We start from the raw sequence: 23177 nt of genomic DNA, 5'->3' as shown, positions 1-23177 counted from the left end.
AACAACACTGTGTTATTATTACAGGCTCATACATCCAAACAGCAGCACTTCCTAGACACAAACGCTATTGATCAGCAATTAAACCTTTTTTGTGTCAACAAAGTCAATGCATCAAAGAACCCACAATGACTTATTTGCACTCTACATGTCAAGTTGCATCCACAGCGTACCAACAAGACTTCTAGAGCCTCATCACCAAAACCAAATGGGAACACACGTAGCACAATATCACCACAGATTTGGTATGCTGGCCACCCAAACAATGAAAAACCCTTAAAAGCTGACGTGGGCGGACCCAAACATTTCTTCCAAATACCAAAATCTATCTATAGCCAGGCCTAAAAATAAATGATTGTATCTCAAGAGTATTCAAACTGCAGAGGGCCATGGAAAGGCTGCCTCTTGTCAATGTTCCTTATTCAGGAAACCCCTAGAGCGTGTAGCTAAGAGGATTAGAAGAGACCTCCTTCCCAAGGACTTCAGTTGCCCAGAAGGGAAATGGAACAGGCAATCCTTTATGAGAACGCCCAGTCTATAGATTGAGGGAACTCAAAAATATAGGCTCTCTGGTGATAATAACAGTCAGTAAAATGGCCTAATTCCATTTCCCTCCTCGGTTATGAACAGGGAGCCAGTGTAGGAAAATCCCATTAAATGACAACTTTGAGTGGAAAGAGGCTGGTCTTGATGTCTATATAAAGACAGACTTACTAGCGAAAAAGAATCCTACCATGAAACCTACAAATGTGTTTAATGACATTTGGGGCACGAAGAGGGAGCTGGGATAGCCTGCTTGTTGAAAAGGATTTTGCGAACAAGATTCTAGTATCTTTTGCAAAACCCATCCTTCATGATATCAACAACATATTTTATCGGATGGAGCAATCATTCTGCAAGCTGCTGCAGGATGGTAACACCATTTAATGACTCTTGAACGGTGAATGATGGGGTGACCGGAGGACCCAATACATAAAAATATTATTGGGTGGCAACGTCAGAGAGGACCTCATACGGGGAACAGAGGAACAACAAAGGCCAGAATATTAAAAGACAATAAAGATCTTTAGATTCCTGGGACAGTGGCAAAATGAGGACCATATGCAAATGCTCATTATTTAAAGGTTCTACAAAACAGTTTCCCTGGCACCCCATCCTCTAGCTCCTCTCGGCATCCTGACCATGCATATATGAAAAACAAGGTGCAATAGAGGTGACTATTGGCACAGTTCACACCTTCCTGGACCAACATCATAAACGTGTGATACAAAGCGACAAATGAAGCAATGAAGCATTTGCAGGTTATTTGCAAAATGTTGCAAAGTTTGTGTTTCTGACAGTTCAATGATAAGCTACAAATAAAAAAACTGAACTGACACTCTTTTAGGATAAGGAATCTCAGAATAAAATTCTTAAATGCAAACATAATTGAAGATGCCTTTCTTGCTGTATACTTTATGGATAATTTACAAATGTCTTCAGCACAATCATCATCTATTAATCATGACAAAACAATTTCTGGACAATTTACAACAGATCATAATGTTAAATGTGTAATCAATAATTCTGATTGTATCCTATTGTCTAAAGCTCACAATCACTCTTCATTGCCTTACCTGCCAACATTTTGTGAACTGGCGGAGCAACATCCACTTCCGCCAACTGTTCGTATGTGGTGGCGTGGTAGAGTCGCACCTGTGCGCTGCTCTGAAGCGCAACCCAGATGCCTAAACAGGAGCCGACAATGCAGGTGACACTGCGGTTGCTGTCCTGCCCGATGGTAAATGTGTGCTGTATCGGGAAGAGAAACAGAGAGCCCATCAGAGACTATGCAGAATCTCATGTTCTGTGCAATCAAGAACTGATGACTGGAAGGACATCTAAAAATAACAAGAATTTGTATCCTATTTTTGGTCCAATGTCAGAACCAATATGAAATCCATAATTCAGACTCCCTAGTAAAGAGATGTCTTGGTCTACAGTACTGTAGCTGATACATAACTTTGGGATGCCCAATGAGAGTATTTTATATCTGCTTTCCGTATCAAAATGAAGTCCCCACGTCAGTTTGTGCTATGATTTCTTCTCTCTGCCTTTCCCAGTAGAGTTTGCAGTCTACAGTTTTCTTCCACCATCACACTCTCTGAAAGGTGGTTTCCTGCACCTTTAAGGGACAGATTTGCTTTGGTTTTGCTCTTTTTTACTTGGCATGGTTTATGCAGATCTTCACCTTCTCTGCAGTCTTTTGGCGACCACCTTGCCACAGTGCCTTTAGGCATGCACATGGCAAAAACATTTTAGCCACGTTGCCAAATGACTGCTAAAGATAAAGAAAGGCATGGGAAAGAGGAAACAGAACCTGACAGAAACATTCAGTCACGGTGTTTCAATTACACTGGTGTCATTTCTGGCATTTCACATTGTGCTTTTTATCAGTGGCGGCTGGTATGGAACGTGGGTAGCCTGGGGGGAGGGTTGAAAAATAATTTTTTTTTTTTTAAAAACACTTACCTCTTGCACAGTTTCTCCTCTGTCGCCTCTTAGTTTCTCTTTCTGACTTCGAGTCCGGAAGAAGCAGGAAACAAACAGGCTCCCCTAAGCCAATCACAACACTGCTGTCACCATGACAGTAGCGTTGTAACTGGTCTGAGCACCGTGGTTCAGCGCTCAGACAGGGACTATTAGCATGTGCATGTTCTCCACCCAGGCTGTGCATTACAGCCCCCTGGAGAACACGCAAAGTGCGTATGACAGCTTGGCCGACCCAAGACGGCCGGCCAAACTGTCATGCCACTAATTGTGCACAAACCACTCCTCCTCCCTGTGCCATCAGCCCTGCCCCGCCATAACCCAGCCCTTTAGCTACGAAAAACAAAATGATAATATCATTGTTATTATCATTTTGTTTTCCTTTTTCCACTGCTCTGAGAGCAGCGGGGCGATACTCCTCCGCCTTAGCGGAGGAGCCGCCCCCGCTATTCATACAATTTAAGAAATTTCACATAATCACACATAAGTAAATCCAGCAAAATTTGCACATTCCTAGCTTTGTCATGGAGGGTGCTGGTACCTAATCTTATGTATAGTATCTGTTACAGTACTTTACAAAAGAAGAGGGAAGTGAATAGATTTTGCTAAATCTGTATAAATGAAAGTGATGGGCTTTAGAAACTGAGGCAAGTTGGTGAAGAAAGTTAAGCAGATAGTCAAACTCAAACCCAGCATTGAGGACTCATGTAGAAAATGCCAGTTGAGATAGTAGTACAATTATAATAGCTGCAGTGGAGGGAAGATGTGTGACTACACAGGAAAAAAGATAATTTCAGAATATTGGGATTAAGTTTGAAAAAGTGGGCAGTCATACAAGCCTCAGCAATTGAGACACCATGAAAGGTTTGCATTTGAAGCTCAGTGGAGAAGGAAGAAAAAGTAAAGCAAATTAGGAGTTTCTACATGAAAATGTGACTTTAATCCAAAGGAGGCAATCATAGAAAATAAGAGAATACTATAAAGAGAAACAAGTAATATTAAAGCCTATTGGTACGGCATCTCCTGTCAGTCTTTTGGCTTTATCAGTGCTTGAGTTTTGACATCATTTTTTCAAAACTTTCTTCTGCGAGAAACATTGGCCTCTCATCCACCTAAAAAATCTTGGCTAAAAGCAAAAATATGTTTTGGTCTCGAAAGCAAACATTGTCATCACATTAGTCTCTTGCATGGAAGGGAACTACCTTGTGTGTGGATGTGTTCCTTGTCAAAGAACAGAATGTGTCACTTGCAGTTAAGTTGGCCATAGGCTGAAGTGGGCTAATCTTGCCCCACTCTGTATGCTATAGTAGGGGGAGCAAAATTGTAAATTGTACAACAACAGACTAATCGATGAAGCGGGCTGGCTGAAGGCCCCTCTCAGCAAGAATGCCTTACATTATTATCTTTTTATATTAAAAGGTCCCGTCTAATGCAAACAAGTAGGTGGCCCACTGGAGAACACTGAGAAACACCATAGTGAACAGGATAAGAGACAAACATGACATCACTCAAGATATTGGGAAGGTACGATCAGAAAGAACGAATCAAACATTTCCCAAGGACAGCCAGGGATATCTAATGCAGCAAGAAAATTGAGAAGAGTGGGATGGTCCAGCAGTGCCAAAAGCTACTGAATGGTCCAACAAGATGTCAACTCATGATGGAGTAAGAGTCCAATCTCGATCTTCGAAACCAGCTGTCCCTCCAATCGCACATTGACTGCATCTCTGCCTCCGACACCAAACAACACTCTGCTGCTTCTTACCTACGTTTGCGCTATACAAATACCACATTCGTACTCAAAACTGAGGAAAACATATTGTGCCATGCCTGAAAAACAAAGTTACTAAACGAATAGTGCAAGTAGAAAAACAAGGACCAACACCATATTGTACAGGGGACAAGTGGTGAATCTAAAAACAAAATATCTAAAATCTGAATCTGAAAAATGATACTGGTTGATAAAAATATGCTCTATCTGTCGTATTGAGAAAAAAACCTAGGCTCTACTGTCTTAGTGAAGACTTGGATGCTGACATGGCACTACTCAAATTAAAGATACCCAAGAAGATACACTCTAGCTTTAGGGTCTGGCCGCATGTTGTGTAAATATAATAAGAGGCATTTTTGTGGTAAGTACTATGCTACCTCAGAACCTTAACCTTCTATACATGTCAAGAAGTTAAAGCGTACAGAGGCATCAAAACTGTTGCCGCATTGGCGATCTCTTTCCTATCAACATGCACGCAGAAAGCCTCCTTACCTCTTGCAGGAGTGTGGACGTGTTCAGCACAATGATCCGGTTTTGGCATCCACACCACAGCTTCCCCAACACTGCCACCATTTTTGTAACCGGGCTTCCAGGGGATCCCAGGGCGAGCGATTTAGAGTTTTGTGGGTCCCAAAAGCTTCCTGTGAAAGAGAGAAGAACATATAAGAAGTGCAGGGCCGAACAGCGCTGCATCGAGCCTGAAGACAGCACAAACACGTTTCAACTCGTTAACGGGTCTTCTTGGTGTTGCTGGACCTTTGATTCAGTACAGCTTCAGAAATGGAGGAGAGAAACTGACTACAACATTGGGACTAGTAGGACACTGGCCATGGGCTAATAATCGGAGTATCTACCAGTTTAGCGGCAGAGCAGTAATCAACAGCGGTAAATTACTTCTGCAGAGGATTCTATGTATTTGCTGCTAATAAACTAAGGGAAGTGCTATAGTGTTTAACTGCAAGGTAAAAGATAAAAGCAATGATCAGACACAGGGAGGTTCACACAAGACTATGTTCTATGTACTAAACTCTAGATCCTCAAGCCTCACTCATAGGTGGTAGACCCAGACATAACAAGAAAGAAGCAGCTGCAGACACATACCCTAACACTTGAGTGAAACTTTAGTACAGATGTTGTACAAAGTACGACTGGATAACTCTCAGGAGGCCCGTCGATTAGTAGCATTTGATCTAGGCCATATGAAGTCTCTGGTGTACCATTAGGGGTCGTTTGTGGATGTGGTAACCACTTTTAGAATTATTTATTGCTACTCAGTACTCTTTTATCGTAACGTTCACAACCAATACAGTACATTCTGTTTAGATACTCAAAATCAGATTATTATACAACCTAAATTCTAATAAATAAATTATTGCCCTTCCAGCATTTTGGAAGATTCTGGCTCGCAGCAGAACCCTGGTGGATACTAACACATTAACCAAACTATTCTTCATTTGATTTTTCCTACTCTTATTTATTTTACAAGCCAGAGGTTTTTTCTCTAAGTGAACCATAATTGAAGCTTCAAATTTGTTCCTATTTTTGATAAAACAGGCTTATTTTCTTGCAACTCCTCAGATTCCTCCATTACCTTTTAGTGGTTGTTCTATAAAGGTTTACTTTTCTTTTACTCTGCCCTTGTTTAGACCTTCTCTAATTCTTTTGACCAGATATCTATCCAATATGGAACAAGGTGGTCCCAGTACAAATATATCGATCATAGACAATATATTAAAACAATAGCAAATAAATCAAAAGATTTGAAAAATGTTCAAGTGTTATTTAATCATACTGAACATCTGCTGCAGATTTTAGAGCTCACAATATACAAAAAACATTCAAAACCATAATTGGTGTGCCCAAATGGGTGGAGAGGGAATGGGGCAGTGAATTGTGTGAGGTTGTGAGGAAAGTGAAGGATATTACTAGCAGTTGTTTACAATCAAATTGTTGGGCATGCTATTCAATGCCACACATTTTATACACGGTTCATATCACAATACACTACAATAAAATATGTGCAGCCATGTAAGACAGAAGTCACAGTGCAACATGCGCTGTTGGCGTTACTGGCATCAATGGTGTGTCGACGTTGCGACCCCTGGATTCGTGTAGGTATTTGTCAGAACCTTACTAGTGGGGTCTTCCTCAGGACGAAAGTGCAAGTGGAAGGGAGAGGGCGCCATATCTGCCTGAGTAGGCAGTATTCAAAGGCGCAAGAAGTTGTCTAAGAAAGTGGGGTACATAGCCTCCAAGGAGTACGATTGCGAGAGTGGTAAACTCTCAGCCAATGAGATGAAATCCCTTTAGTTTGTAATCAAACGCAGTCCAAATCCTGCTGGAAAAAACCGTGGTCAGGAGACCAACGGTTAAAGCATAATGACTAAATCAGAATTACTTCAACTGGTGGAGTGAATCCTCTTAACGCAGCCTCCTCTCACTGATAAGAAAGAACGCATCAACGACGCTGACAATTGTATTTAAAGGTTAAGATGAAAGTTCACGTGACGTTCACAATCTCACACAGTTCACTGCCCCATTCCCTCTCCACCCATTTGGGCACACCAATGATGGTTTTGAATGTTTTTTGTATATTGTGATCTCTAAAATCTGCAGCAGATGTTCAGTGTGATTAAATAACACTTGAACATTTTTTAAATCTTTTGATTTATTTGCTATTGTTTTAATATATTGTCTTTGATCGATATATTTGTACTGGGTCCACCTTGTTCCATATTGTCTTACACCCAGGTCCCAGTGATTTTGGGTATACCCTTTTCTATAACCAGATATCTATCCAGCACCTCTGGCAGATTAGGTCTTTGAGTTCTACTTGTCTCACGCAATGGTCAGCACTCCATGGAGGCTCTTGGTCTGCCTCTGTCTCTGTGAACAGCTGCATAGGATGTGTTGCTCACACTTCCCTAGAGCGGATTGGGCCTCTCTACGCTTTTTCTAGCAAGTGTTGGTGACATTTGGTCACATGGTGTGGTGCCAATTGTTGGCAGAGATAAGTGCAACTGGCTAGCAGTCTGGGCTAGCATTTGAGGCAGAAATGGCCATTACTGTGGCCCAAACATTTTACTGTTTTCTTTCAGAACTAAAACTATTTTCTTACATGTATTAGTGTTATCATCCGGCAGTGGATAGTGCCATTATGTCCAATGCCCAGGGTGTCAAGTCATTTAACATACGGTCATTCAAAATATTGGACCCCTACTCCTCTTTCTCGTGTTGATGAATGTTTCTTTCAGCCCTCAAAAGCCACCCCTATAGCATTTACCTGCTGGTGAAAAATGGCCCTCTCTGAGGGGTCACCACAAACTTTTTGACTACTTCCTCTTTTTCTGACCCCATTTTTGTTGGCGTTAGGACTCTAAGCCCTTTACCACTGGTAACCAGTGCTAAAGTGATTGTGCTCTCTCCTCTAAAACATGATAATATTGGTTCATACCAATTGGCATTTTTTAATTTAAGTATAAGTCCCTAGTAAAGTGGCACTACATGTGTCCAAGGCCTGTAAATTAAATGCTACTAATGGGCCTGCAGCACTACTTGAGCCACCCACTCAAGTAGCCCTCCAACCATGTCTCAGGCCTGCTATTGCAGAGCCTGTGTGTGCAGTTTACATCGCCATGTCAACTGTGCAAAATAACCCATTTGCCAGGCCCACACCATCCTTTTTTATACATATAAGTCACCCCTAAGGTAGGCCCTGTTTAACTCAGAGGGCAGGGTGCAATGTATTTAAAAGTCAGGACATGTACTTTTAGTGTCATGTCCTTTAGGCTAGCCCTGTCATGTAAACTCCTATTACATACATTTGTCCCATCCACACAACAATAACGATTCTAAACAGGAGACCTTTTAGCTAGTAGCTTGCTCCTGTCTTCAACGCCAGGCTCCCGGTACTCTATCATAATCCCTGTACCTGACATACATAAACATGTCCCCAGGCACGGCAGAATTATTCTGTATATGGGTCACCACTTTTTTCATCCTTGGCCAACAGCCAGCTGTTGATCGCATTTGTTTTGAAAAACATTGATGATTGTTTTCAAAACATTTATGATTGTTTTCAAAGCATCCATGATTGTTTTTAAAACATATTGATTGTAGAAAAAAAACCTGGAGTGACCACTTTAGTATGAAAGACCCTCACTCCCCCGACAAATTAGAGGAGAATTCCTTTCAAGCTGAGATGGTGTCCAGCATGCTGAATCTTCGACACGCAGCAGTCTGACATCCCTTACAGGGTGTCATCCTCGAAGCAGAGACGGGACCTTCATTCTCAACCATCAGGTGAGGGGGCTGGTTCATCCCTAGGGGTTTCTTGGCTACATATAGGCATATTCATGCACACAAAGATCTAGGCTAGGTACATTTAGGCAAATTACTTAGGGTGCATTTTAGGAATATGCAAGTACCACTGTTTTTATCTGAACTGCTTATGTTCATCTTATTAGCACTATGGTAGAAATGTATCTACTATTTACTATATTGGTATTTGCAATCTCTTCTGTATGCTTCTGTCTCCTGATTGTCGCAACACACGTTTTACACAAGGCTGGTGCTGGACCAATACAAACTTATTGAAACGCCCTAATCGACATCCTGTGTATTTTCTGAGAGTACGCAAGCCTGAGTGTCTGAGCGAAACATACAGCACTGAATTCCACAATCCCTGAGGAATCAGGGTTGTCATGTTCAGTGGTTGCCAGAAACTACCTACACCACTGTAGAATACAGGGTGGAGGTAGTGGCACTGTAGAGCTAGCTGATCTAACGGCTGACATATCCAGTGGGGGTGTCCGGAAGCGGTTGGGACACCAAGCCCCCAGTTTAGGTCATCCAAAATGCGCAGGTCCTGAGAATTACTAGGAACCCTACGACATTAGGTTTTACATATCCTGGTAGTGAAAAACTCTCTCCCATTGGATAACATTATGATTACCTTATTTGGAAAGAGATAATATCTCCAATTCTGGTGTCTCAGGAATCACAATTCAAAATCACAATTTATGGGGAAGTTGGATTTTAAATTGTAATTCTGAGTATGCCGCTTTTATAAAGTTAAAGACACACAATTAATGGACAGAATGCAGAACAAATCAAAACATTCCCCCCCAGTCAAGAGATCTGGGTTAAATCCACCATTCTTTTGCTCACCATGCCACCCCAGTTTAGACCTGGCCGTATGCAAATCAGTCTTGACCCTGTGCCTCATGGGAACAGTCCAGCCCGAACTGTCAAGCCAGTTCCTCCCTGGACCGGAAACAGGCATTCTAGGACCGGTTTCAGGGTTTCACCCCTCTTCAGCCAGGATAGCTTGATTTGCCCTTTGGTTTTGCTTTTATAAAGTTGGCATTTTCTTTCTCTAGCCATTCGATGCCTGCAGCCTGTCTCTGATCAGTCTGGGGTTGGTGACAACTGGGCTTTGTATATTCCTCCTAGACAGCCACACACAATGGGAGCTGTGGTATGACTCGATGGGCCATCCTAGGAGGGAGCAGGTGGACCAAGCCTCACTTACACCTGAATATGCTGTGACCTGTCCCCACACAAAGGGCTGCGTACCCCCCTGTAGCGAGTCTGGAGCCAGAGCAGGAGAGACTGGTACTCCCCCTTCAAACGCACAACTGGGTATAAGTACTGGACCTCTGACACCACCACGTCAGTATACTTCTAGACCTGTGACCACTCTGCCAGGAAGAACTGCTGTAATGCTTAAGGACTGCTACTCTGCTGGACTGCTGTTTGCTAGGATCCTGCCTTGCTGTGTTGCATTGCTGCTCTCTCTTACCTGGGTGAGAAAGAATTGAACTGCATCACTTGAACCCAAAGTGACTCTAAGGGCCAGAGGAATGGTCTCCTGATCTGAAGTCTCAGGGACATAAAATACTTCAAACCAGCTTGCTCCTACATTTGGAAACTGCAATCTGTTATTCTGCCCTGCCAAGTGATGCCACCCCAGACCTGGAGCCTTGGAAGCGGGCCGAAGGTGTTTGCTCCAGTGGAACTGACGCATCCTCTGCTACAACAGCAAAATTGATGCATCAATGCTGTTGCAGGAACAGAATCAGTGCATCGCCCTCAAAACTATTGCATCGCCTTCAGAACTGCCGCTTTGGAACCAATGCACTGCCACCACTGCATGCATTAGATAGAAGCATCCCCTCTACTGCGTGGAGAAACCCGCTCATCCCCTTCGGAACTGCCACATCTCGGAACTGGCGCTTTGCCTTTGGAACCAACGCATCATTGCCGTTGCATGGAATTTTTTTTTTGCATTGCCGCAATTGCATGGGGAACACCAACGCATCACTTGGCTGCACACCCCATCTCTGTTGATGCAACAAGGATTAGGGTAATTTTGATCAGTGGGTCTCACTGGGCCCCTAAATCCGGCCGGCGCTCCATTGCGGTCAGCCTGAACTTCTGACTTTGTCCCGGTCCGGTGTGACCAAGTATCCCAACTAAGCACTTATTGCTTTTATTTCATATATGTTAATTCTTTTAAAATTCATATTTCAAGTTCTACTTGTTGCACTTTTGTTTTTTTGGTCTTGTTTTATTAAATTAATTTTTGTTCTCTAAACTGGTGCAATATCTTTTAGTGTGGTGTTTTCACTGTTTTACAGTGTGAAGTGTTGCACTAACACTTTACACACTGCCTCCAAGACTCCTCTGTGTCAAGCTACCAGAGGGTGAGCAACGACTAATTTAAGGTTGCCTGACACTAGAATTGTGGCTGCTTGTTGGACTTAGGGAAACACGCGCCATCCAAGCTTAATTTGTGTTGGTGTTGGCTGGGACTTGGCACTGGCACTTCTTTTTTAACACCTAATATTTTTATGACATTCAAAAACATGCTGTTGCTAATTTTAAACACAGAACAGCAGCAGCAGTTTTAAGAATACAATACATATTTTACGAAAAGCAACACCAGTGTCAGAGACTTGACCAGTGCATGAAAAGATGGACGATCAATTCCTGCCTTCAGGTTCAACGACATGGGCATGTGGATGAGTGTCTGCAGTCAAGCCCTGCATTTATCTGCTGGTGCAGCTCCAAATCAATTTTCACCTTCTCATTAGGAGGGGCCATTTCTATTAACCGCCTGAAAGCTGCATTGGCTGTTGAGGTGCATTTCCCCTTTTCCTTTGTGCAGACCTTAGACATCAGGGCTACGGACCCCAAGAGTACTTGTCAGTGTGCGGCCAGTGTGGGCAGGACATGCATATAAAAGGGAGCCCCGCCCGGTCACTAATGCTGGTTATTCAGGAGCAATCCCGTATGAGAGGAGAGCCTGGAGTGTTTTGCAGGTGTCTCTTCTGCGGCAAAGAGTTGCACAGTGGCCCGATCCTCGATCCGGAGTACAGGCAGGGAGCACCGTTGCGCTCCTATGTTTATGGGCATTCCTGTTAACCATTAGTCAAACTCAGAGAAACACAAGGCGGTGTTACAGCACGAGCGCCACTCAGGAAAGGAAGTGCACACTCATTTATCAATGTTGTTGCTGTTGCACTGTGCAGGACATTTGAGATTAAATACTGATTAGGACAACTTGAGAATTGTGCAGTGGCCTGTCTGGTAGTACCTTAGTGCTCGCCCACAGCTTCTGTGAGTAAAGACTGGAGCCTGACTGGTTGCAATACTGAGTTTTGGGAGTAAAACTTCACTGAAGACATTAACACAGGTTCCACACTGAGCGCATGTATAGATATACATGATTAGTGCAGTAACCAATGCCAACGTTTAGAGACTCTCCATAATTCCACTGCAGAGAATCTCCCTCTTGATTAAGAAAGCCTAGCTTGCCAAAGAGGTAAGTGGCAGGAGACAGGAGGGGACTTGAAAGCAGTGATTCCACAAGAAGCTGGGAACAGTTGAATTGAGTGGTATGTATGCACTCCATGCATGAGTGGGGGCATATATGAGCAGAATGGGATAATGCAGTCTCCTCTTGTTACAGCTGACACCAGTTCAAAGTAGACCAGGGAAAACAAGGACTCCTGTAAGACTTCCTGATGAAGCCACTCCGGATAGGGGAAGCTCCCATACAGGTGAATCGAGCATTGTAAGTGCACGTGTCTATGTGTTGTAAGGTGCAGATAATTTTAAGTGTAAGGGAATTAACCTGTTCTTGCCCTGTGTTGCAGGTCTCCTTCACAGCTGTTCCCATCCCCAACCCTTTCGCTCACTTGATCACTCCACAATTCTGTGCCTTTACGGCAAAAGGGATTGGAGCTGTCAAAAGGTGGACCCTTTGAAGCATCGTGTTGATTCCAAGGAACCTCTTAACGATGTCTCTGACAGAACAATGCGCCCATGTAATACGTTCTTCACGGTCAGAGTGAATGACAAAATGACTACCATGGATGACATCCTACAGGCCTAGGCTTTAGTTCAGCAGGAGTGGTCAATGGCTCACACTGAGACGGCTGCCGTAGAGGGAAAGAGTAATAGGCAAAAGAGAAATCCCTTTGATGTTCCTTTGGGATGCTTTGCAGAATGGAACCCAGACCCAGCCAGTGCTTCACCCTCCTTACCACAGATCATAGTTTCAGTCCTGCCTCCTATACCTTTGGCTACCCCCAAGAGAAAGTCTGGAGAACCCAACAAGGTTAAGGTGTTTTTAACTCCTGTTTTACTACACTTTTCTTGCCGATCCTCCGCATATCAGTCTAACCACTCATGGTGGCCTTTTCAATTTCATACTTGGTAGGAGATGCAGCTGTGTATGCAGTACCTTTGGTATGCTCTAATGAACTGCTGTTACCAGGTTGGGACGAGTTCTGCAAGGAATTTATGAAATCGTTTGATAGACGATCTACCAGGTTTAGAAAAGAAAGATCTAGTAACATACATAACCATGTTCAATAGACTCATCGTAGAGACCTCTTGGTCAGAAGAAAAGAGAATGGCCCTATTCTACCAATGTCTGAAGGACGATCTAAAGCATGTCCTAGCCAAAATCAATCCGCAACCCTCCCTGTAATTGCACCGATTTAATAAGTCTAATGCTTTATTTGGATCACAGACTCACAAATATGGTATTTGATAACCGACGGTTCAAGAGAGGTGTCCAACAATTTGAGAAGAGTAGGACTCCATCACAGCAGAATAATGAGACAGGTTCGGAGCAAATGAATATTCTGGTAGTAAGATCCCACTATCAAAAGAGGAAAAGGAAGCAAAAAGACAAAATGGAAAGTGCTAATACTGTGGGGGGAAAAATGGCATTTTGTCCGAAAATGTCCCAGGAAACCAAAAGGAAGGACCTATCCTGAAAAAGGAGGCACCTGCAGACACCAGTCAACTGGAAAACTAGTGATCTCGACCCTGAATGAAGCGGCGAGTTTGAGCGCTTGGCGTCTCCCTTCCTTACGATTAGATTCTCAGAGTAAGGAGTTTTTTCAGAAACACATTGACTTTGTATCGCAACTCAAGGATAAATAAAACCATATTGTGGCAATAATAGATTCTGGAGCCACGTGAAATTTTGTAAACCACCTCATGGTGGCCAAACTGGGTATCCCTAAGATCCAGAAAGGAACATCTGAAACCGTTCTAGTGGTAGATGGGAAACCATTAACCTGTGGGCCTATTTCGGAGCACACAATTCCGGTATCTCTAGAATTTTGTATCTTAGGGGGAAAGTCATATAGAGAATCTCCTGCTCAACATCATAGATGCTCCACGGTCCGAATTCATACTAGGCATTCCTTGGTTGAGGAAACAGAACCCTACTATTGATTGGAACAAGAAACTGATTGCTCTTTCAAGCTTCTGATTGTCTTGCAAACTGCATGGAGAGCAGGTCACAGTCTACGCCAGCTCTTGCCTTGACACACTATGTTGCTACGGCAGCAGAAAAAGCGATTATGTTGCCAAAGTCTTACTCATCATTTAAAGAAATTTTCAGCGAAGAAGAGGCAGAAATCCTACCCCCAAATAGGTCGTACGGCTGTCAGGTAGACCTAATTCCTGGCACTACACTACCTAGTTGCAGGATATATGCATTATCAGACCATGAGCCAAGATATCTTCGTAGCTACCTAGATAAATATCTGACAAACAGGATTATCAGATCTTCTCGTTCACCCGCAGCTTCCCCGCTGTTTTTCATCCCCAAGGCCAACAAAACTTCGCCCTTGTATCAATTACAGGGTGTTGAACAAAAACACTGAAGAACTCTTACACCTTCCTCTCATTCCTGTCTTATTAAATCAAGTTCAAACAGCCCAGATTAAATCTATGAGGGGCCTACCACCTACTGGGAATGAGGGGGTGGTGGCATTCAAAACTTGGGCTCTTTGAATACACCGTCATGCCTTTTGGGCTATGTAATGCCCCAGCAGTTTCTTTAGTACTTTCTAAATGATGTTTTGAAGAAATATTAGAGACCATTTTGTCATTGTCTACATCAATGACATTCTGATTTATTCTGAAGACGAGAGCACCCAGAAAGAACATTTAGCTGCAGTTCTTTGGAGTCTTAGAAAACATCATTCATTCTGTAAGCTGGAATTCCTAGGAGTCATACTTACTCCTGCGGGAATGCATATGGCTGAGAGGAAGGTTCAGACTGTGAAAAGGCCAGTTCCAAAGAATGTGCAGTGCTTTTTGGGGTTTGCCAACTACTGCCGCAGTTTTATAGATAATTTTTCCCATGTAGTGGCATCCATCACTCGCCTCCTGTGGAAAAGAGCCACATTCAGTTGGACACCCGAAGCACAAGCAGCATTCATTATAAAGCGAGCCTTCCCCACCACCCCAATCTTTATCCAGCAAAAAGGTGAAGAACTATTCGTTGTAGAAGCAGAAGCTTCAGATGTGGCAATTGGAGTGGTCTCAGAGAGACATGACCAATGGTCAGCTACACCCATTGGCCTTTATGTAAAAAAACTGAACTCAGCTGAACTTAATTATACTGCGGCAGAAAAAGAACTGTTGGCCATCAGGGTAGCATACAAGGATTGGATACACTACCTGTTGGAGTGAAGCATACAGTAACAGTACACTCTGACAACTGCACTCTCCAATTCATGAAATCAGCGCGTCAGCTTTCTTCTCGTCAGATGCCATGGATGCAATTCTTTGTGGCGTTTGATTTTATTGTAAAGTTATCCCGGCATGATATGCAAAGTGTTCCAATGGAGCTATGAGACCATGACTGCAGGTCATTCAGGAGTAAAAAAAATCTATTGAATTGGTACAAAGAAATTTTTTGTTGGAGTCCTTGGCAAAGGATGTGCAAAAAAAAGCTGTCCAAGTTTGAGATCTGTGCAAGAATAAAGACCAATCATTCACAATCAAAAGGTCTGTTAATACTATTACCCACTCCAAATAGAGCGTGCAAAAACATAAGCCTCGATTTCATCACTGGTTTGCAACCAGATAAAGGTCAGATGGCAATTTTGGTAGTTGTGGACAGCCTGGCGAATTAGGACATTTCATTCCCTTTAAGATGTTGCCAATGGCCAGTCAATTGGCACATTTACCCCTGACACATGTGGTACGACTACATGGTCTGCCTGAAGTAATGCTATCCAACAGAGGTCCCCAATTTTCAGCTAAGTTTTGGAAAACTTTGTGTAAGGTATTACAGATCTCTCCAACCCTATTCACAAGTTTCCATTGACAGACAGAGTCTGATTAAACAGAGCGTTTTAATCAGACTCTAAAACAATATTTATATTGCTATGCCTCATAAGTTATGGAATCTTGGGTTCAACTACTGTGGTTAGTGGAATTGGCTTACAATAATGTAACACACAACTCCACGGGAACTTCGCCGTTCCATCCCAATTATGGATTTCATCCACAATTTCTGCCTATTTCTTTACCTCTTGAGTCTTCTGACCCTCCAGAGGTGACAAAGCTATCAAGGAAATCCATAAAATTGTGAAAAAGGTCCAGATTCACTTTGACAAAGCCAAGTTGACATACAAAAAAATTGCCGATTGCCATCGACAAAGGCGTACGGGGCACACTGTCAGGGGCATTTCCAGCACACAGGAAGGAGGACGATCATTTTGCACCTTCAGGTCCAACGACGTGGGCATGGGGATTTGTGTCTACAGTCAAGCCCTGCATTTATCTGTTGGTACAGCTCGGAAGGAATATGCACTTTCTCATTAGAAGGGGCCAAGTATATTAATCGTCTGAGAGCCGCATTGACTGTTGCGGTATGTTTCCCCTTTTCTTTCATGCAGGTCTTAGATTACAGGACTATGCATCCCAGGAGCACTTATTAGCGTGCAGCCAGAGTGGGCCTAGCATGTAGAACAAGCATTGGCATAGCCAATAGGTCTCGCCTTTTTGACCTTATAAGTGTTTAGCCATGCAGCACATTATCCTGGGGCCTGTGCTGCCAGGGATTGAATAGCTATACAATTACTGCACACTTTTTTTTTTTTTACAGAAGGTAAGGAACCGTTTAATTTGTGTGGGGTAGAAGGGACGGGTAGAGACGGCCTGCAAAACAATAAAGCCTGCAAGAAAATATTTGCACTAGGCTCGACCTGAAAATATACACGTCATTACTGGCATGTGCTGGAGAAGTGATGTGTGGTGTGCTTTGAGACCTTGTATATTAAAGAAGAAGCAGGCCCATAGCATTCTCAACAAAATAAGAATCGGTGGAGAGAGAAAGTCAAAACAAAACGTTTGAGGTTCTGAATCTGAAAGAAGTTAAAAGACCCTGCTACCAAATCGGGGGATGCAGTGCGGAAAAGGAGCACAGAGGCGTGTTATCGAATGACATACTGCAGTAGCATAGAGGAGAGAGCCTGGACACATCCATGGCGGGATCCGCTAGACTGAAAATGGAGAGAGGGAGAGAGGTTTAACTGACCAAAGAGGACAGCACGAAGGAGAGAAACAGTGCAGAGGCCAGCAGAGAACGGATGAAAGGAGGGATTACGAGATCCTATAAAATGTGAATAACAGGCAACCAACATGCTCATTTTACACCTAAACCTAGTGTAAAACTATTTTTGTCTTAGGACATGCATGAATTCTTCCTAGCAGTACCAGCTACAGCGCCTAGACATGTTGGTGTAAGAGTAGCTAAACAAATGTAATTGAGAGCATTGTATTTGTATATGCAAAAGAGAAAGAGTAGAAGGGAAACAGAAGGGAAAAAAAAGAAAAATGGACCAACAAAAGAAAACATGGGTTTGAAGAGAAAATGCAAAACAAGAAAAGGACGGGAGAAGAAGGAAGACAAAACGAAAAATATATATATAACCTTTGCATGCAATGTGTAATTTGCGGATTACAATAGCCTTATGTTTGAGAAATGTACTTCTTTCTTCAGCTAAAGAAATGCGAGCACTACAAAGAAAAAGTTGTGTGATTTAGACCATTATTGTTTAGAAAATAAGCGCCTTTTCCCCCTTTACTTTTACAAATGAAAAGTACCGCGAAGTAACAGCAGCTCCGTGTCTAGCAACAGCCATTCATTGTTAGGAAGAACATTTTTTTCTGTCACATTTGAGGTCATCTTGCTAGAAAATAGTAGTATCATGTTAATGGCTCTTTTCACTTAAATCTGTGCTCAAGCAAGCCCCAGGGTTAACCTCCTATCATCTGCAGCGCGCGCATAATTAAGACTAGATAAGCGCAGCCCGCTTTACAAATGTCTTTGTAATAGAGCCCTACAGTGGCACGTCTTTCTTGTGTGAATACTTCACTTGCTATTTGTATAAACAGATTCATTTTTTTCACATTGCATGAAGGCCCAATTCCCTCGGCATGAAGCATGGATGAATACATGAATCCGCAATTCCATCAGTTCGCTCCCATAATAAGGTTAAGCATGCACCAAACCTCATTTCCTGAGTCATACAAAGGGCAGAAACGCGCGTCACGTCATTGACTCAGGGCCTCCGTTTGAAAGAAAATGCAAATGTGTCAGTCTGCAGCGGGAATCGAGCATGCGAATCTCATTAGAAGCGCGTGCTCTTAGTATTCCGCGGACTTTGTTTTGTGCGGGGGGAAAATCTGCATCAGAAGAGATATGTAAATATGTTCAGCTATTGTATTATTGTGCCTGATAAGGCTCTATCCATCAGTACTTTAGGTGCCTCGTAAGCAAGTTTGTGCTCATTAGTTTTTTCCCATGGTACATGGCTGCGTACAAGCAGCTTGTAAAAGCCTGATGAATGGACCCTGAGCTGTGTACCTGTTACAACAGAAGCTAAACAAGACCGACAGACAACTTACTAGACAAGCACGCGAGTGGTGCGCCTGCGCGCGCCACAGCGAGAGACCTGTTTTCAATTATCGCACGATAATTGAAAACAGATTTGGCCTGTGTGAGTAACGGCAAGCAATAGGCCGTGGGCGGAGCAAAGGCGAGTAATGCACCCGCCTTTGCCCAATTACGTGCTGTCTTTCTTAGAAAGACGCACGCAAAGCCCAATAGCCTGGGAGGAAAACGTCACCACATGCACGAGTGTGTGGTGAGCTTTCTAAAGCCCATTACTAAAAGTCGAGCAAGCAGCGCATGCGTGCTGCTCTAGGCTCGACCTAAAAAGGGAACCGTTGCTGGTCGTTGTTCGGGATCAGTCCCGTCAGAGAGGATAGCGGTGGAGCAGAGGCGGCCTGGAGTGTTTCGCAGGTGTCTCACTGGAACCTCAATCCAGTGGTCAGGTACAGAACCCTGTTGCATTCCTATGTTTAAGGGCATTACTGTACGCACCAGTCGAACTCGAGAGAACACAAGGCAATGTTGCAGCGCGAGCGCGAGCGCCGCACAGGAAAGGAAGCGCACACTCATTAATCGCTGTTGTACTGTGCAGGATATTTGAGACTAATAGCTGATTAGGACAACTTGGGAATTGTGCAGTAGCCTGTCTGGACATACCACAGCTTCTGTGAGTAAAGACTAAAGACTTCCTGGTTGTAATACTGAGTTTGATATATGCCAGAATGGGATAACACAGACTCCTCTTCTCACATCTGGCACCAGTTGAAAGTAGACCTGGGAAAACGATAATTCCTGTAAGATTTCCTGAAGAAACGACTTTGGATAGGGACAATCGCCCCACACAGGTCAATAGAGTATTGTAAGTGCATGTATGCTGTGAGATGCCTATCAGTGCAAGTCTAAGTCTGTTCTTGCCCTCTGTTGCAGGTCTCCTTTTCCCAGCTGCTCCCAACCCTTTCCCTCTCTTGATCACTTTAAACTTCTATTCCATTGCGACAAATGGAATTGGTGATGTTGAGAGATGGAGCCTTTAGAGCATCGCATGGATCCTGAGCAATCTTTTAATGGTGTCTCTGACAACCAGAGCCTCCACACTATTCTTACAGGTTTGGGTGACCTAGGATAGACCACATTGTTCCATTTGTTGGAGTGCGATGGTTTACAGGTAGCGTTGGTACACACATTTTGCAGTGTTACCAGGGACAGTGGATAGTGCCAGCTGCAGAAGTCTTCTGAGCACTATCTTATGCCCTCCTAGTTATTTAGTCTTTTTTGGTTGTTTTTTTTTTTTTTTACAAATTAAGTACTGCCTTCTACGCAGGATGGATAGATGGCCTCGGCACTATATGTGAGTAACACACCTAATTAAAATTACAAGGTCCTATTCAAACAGAAGAATTGCCATAAGTACAGGTGATGTAGAAATGACACAGGATGTAAGCCATGTAGCTCTAACCTGTTCTATGTGCCATTACATAGAGGATAGGCAGACCCTCATGCTAACCAAGCTGCACAAAAAATGTTGTTAATTGCACATATTGGTAAATGCAATAAATAGACATTCATGATTTCAGGGGGTGCTAGTCAAAGAATTGATTGTCTGAGTTTTTAGTGATATTTAAGACGGTGTCTTTTTGTTTGCAGCACACATATTACAGACGATTTTTCTGTTGGTCTTACTCTGTTGTAATGTTTCGGAATGTTCTTACCTGCCTCTCTCTGATAGACAATCAGTTCTCCATTGGCCAGAGACACAAAGACCTGGTTATCGAGGTACCTGTACAAAGAGAAGAAGAGGGGGACAATCAGCAGCGAACAACCTAAAGGGAGCCATTTTAAGCAATGACACATGGCGCGGGTGGAAACAACCCTCCCTTTGTAGAGACACTGCGTACCTGACACGGTCGACTGCCACTCAAACGTCACTAAAAACAAGAGGTGATTGTCTGCAAAGAACGCTTCATTCAGGCTCACATTTACCTCTGAGTCATGCATAGTTTTCTGTATTGATCTCATGGTAATGATGTCATGCGTCACACAGCCAGTTTCACTGCCTTTTCTCTTGTATATTGTTCTTTAATTAGTTCTGCGGCTTTACAGAAATGCTGAAGGAGTCTTTTCATATTAACATTGTTACTTGGAACAAACCTTGCCAGTTCCTAACACTTGTAATTTTCTAAACATCCTTTTATGAATTTCAGTCAGAGCGTGAGTATGCCCAAAAGCCTAAGAATGGGGCATGACATCAAAACGTGGGCAAGGGCAGTGATGCGGGCAGAAGAGGAAGTGGACACAGACATTTAAGCATTCCAACAGAGAAAGCAAAGAGAAGGGGGCAGACAGTCACCAGGAAGAACCAATAAAGCAAATTACTTAAACTAGGTTGGGCATCATAAAGAAATAGTAATCTATTGACATAGCTGCACAGGAGTATAATATCCCACAAGCCTACATTTGATTTTTATTTTAACCTTATGTTTGATTTACCATTTGTACCTCGATGTTATATTCTCACACAGCTGTCCACTGAAGTTGCAATTATTACCCCAACTCGTATCACAGGCCTGAGGTGGATTTAAAGAGATCCCAGCTGGTGTTGGTGTTCAGTATAAATCACAGGAGGCTACTCAATGAACTTTAGCTTAGCATGAGAAATGATCCTTCTCTTCCTGGTAAAGTACATGGAGTAAACTACAAATGCCGGTTAATTAAATGGATTTTGCAAATCCTGTAGTCGACAGATGACCTGAAATGTTTGGTGCTCTGCCATACGGAGGAAAGTGCAGGTATACAGCTGTATGAATGGAAAGAAGCAGCTATAAGGAAGACTGTAAAGGGAACTGTATTCCATTGATAGGAAAAAAGTACATTGAAGGATTGAAAGGAGAAAAGAATTACCCCCCACCCCTTGAATGCACTGGTAGTTATCAATTACTGAACGACTGTAAAAGGCTTATCATAGGAAGGTGCAGAGAGACAGAAGAGAGACAAAAGAGAAAGGGAGTCAGAAAACCAAAAAAAAAAAAGAAGCTATGATAAGCATGGGGAAAGGATGTGAAGGTAGCAATGGCCCAGGAACCGGCACCAGGAGCCGGAACAATTTTTTTTAATAAGATCTGAAAAAGTCCAAAGTGTCTGAGTGAAGGGAGAATATTTCACAATGGGGATGTAGAGAGATCAAAAGACTTATGATTGCCTCATGAGACCAGAATTTAAAGGACCAATGAGCAGTTTAAGTAAGTCATAAGCATCCTTAAAACAAGGACTATCAGACCTTGATCGAGTGACAGGAACCATCGTTTGGACAAGTGAATATCCATCATTAATTGATCAACTTCTGACACAAAGTTTGATGATTTTTAATGTGTTGGTTTAGGAAACTGTTGGTCACATTTACCCTAAGGCGGCAGATGGCTGAGGGGAAGAAGGGGAGTGTGTTAAACTTGTAGAAACACTGACAATCCTTCATTACCAATAATGGTAAGAGAACCTGGTGGAAGTGTTTATAGGAAGTTTTTAAATGCCATATGAAATGACTGTTGATAAACAACTGCCACAAGGAGGACGTCTGAGCATAAGTGTCATTGGAACAAAGTATTATCGATGTATGTCAGAATGTGGAAATATTCTTTTTCAATATTGACACATTGCCCTATCCCCGCTCTGTACTTAAGAGACAAATCCCCTATACTCGGTTCACGATTCCAAAATTACCGTCGCTGGCGGAGATGAAAAAACACAAGAATAAAATCTGACTTTTCAATCACCAGTCACACAGGGCAATCTCCCTCATCTTTGAGGGATGGGGGGGGGGGGGGTGATTCATCAAGTCATGAAAGAGTATAGCCCGACGCCCAGGACATATTGTTTGGGGTCAAGGGCAACAAGTTTTCATGTGTATTTTGTCCCTAGGCCCAACCCCCTGCAGCACAAACCCTTTAGTTGCCAGTTTGCAGTACCGCATTATGGATCAGGGATGGGCACTGTCTGCAGTTAAGGTAATATTTTTGTCCCAGTTAATGCTGTTCAAACTTGTATTTACGGTTCATTAACTGAAAGCCTTTATTATTAGGATAAGCATTTTAAGTAAATGTTGTAAACTCTGACTGCACTACTGACAGAGGTTCCAGTATAAAAATGTGTACACACGTTTAGCAATATGAGGATATGTATAATGCACCCAGAATGCTCTCTGATTTGACGAAAATATTTGTAGAAGCTTGAAAGCAAGATTGATGATTCTTTGCTTTCAAAATAAAATGTCCATCTGAAAGCAGGAAAAAAACATTTTGCTAAACTACAACAGAATTTCAGGTACCATTTCTTTGCAGCGTCATTTAGTATCATGTGTTGATGCATGCTAGTATTTCCCAAAAATATTCATAATGGAAAATCAGTGTGACCAGTTTCAATAAGATTATGGGAAACAAAAATAAACAAGCATTGGCAAAGCCACTAGGTCTGAAATTGGTGATCAGCTTTTTAGTTTTGTGAATGTGTGAGTTGTTTTGGCACGGTTTTTGTAAAACCTTATTGGTGTGGGCACTGCTGGGCCCTCACCATTATAACAAACAATGACAAAAGCAAAAGAGAGTTTTTGGTCTCAAAAAGCACACACTGCCACAGTAGTTACTTGCACTGAACAAAACTACTTTGTGT

The 23177-nt window shown here is 42.8% G+C and overlaps 1 protein-coding gene across 1 annotated transcript in view; it reads right to left on the bottom strand.

Moving 5' to 3' along the window:
- The window catches only part of ARHGEF17 (Rho guanine nucleotide exchange factor 17), a 612786-nt gene that overhangs the window by 15945 nt on the left and 573664 nt on the right, over positions 1 to 23177 (bottom strand). Inside the window, exons 17-19 of the mRNA XM_085623310.1 lie at positions 20228 to 20295; positions 4790 to 4938; positions 1614 to 1788 (exon numbers count right to left, since the gene is read on the bottom strand). Of these exons, the coding sequence (XP_085479436.1) occupies positions 1614 to 1788; positions 4790 to 4938; positions 20228 to 20295 (392 nt within the window). The remainder of the gene's footprint in view (positions 1 to 1613; positions 1789 to 4789; positions 4939 to 20227; positions 20296 to 23177) is intronic.

The sequence above is a fragment of the Triturus cristatus genome, chromosome 8 (assembly GCF_964204655.1).
Source record: "Triturus cristatus chromosome 8, aTriCri1.1, whole genome shotgun sequence".
In the NCBI taxonomy this organism is placed as follows: Eukaryota; Metazoa; Chordata; class Amphibia; order Caudata; family Salamandridae; genus Triturus; species Triturus cristatus.
This window is presented reverse-complemented; position numbering and strand designations above follow the sequence as displayed.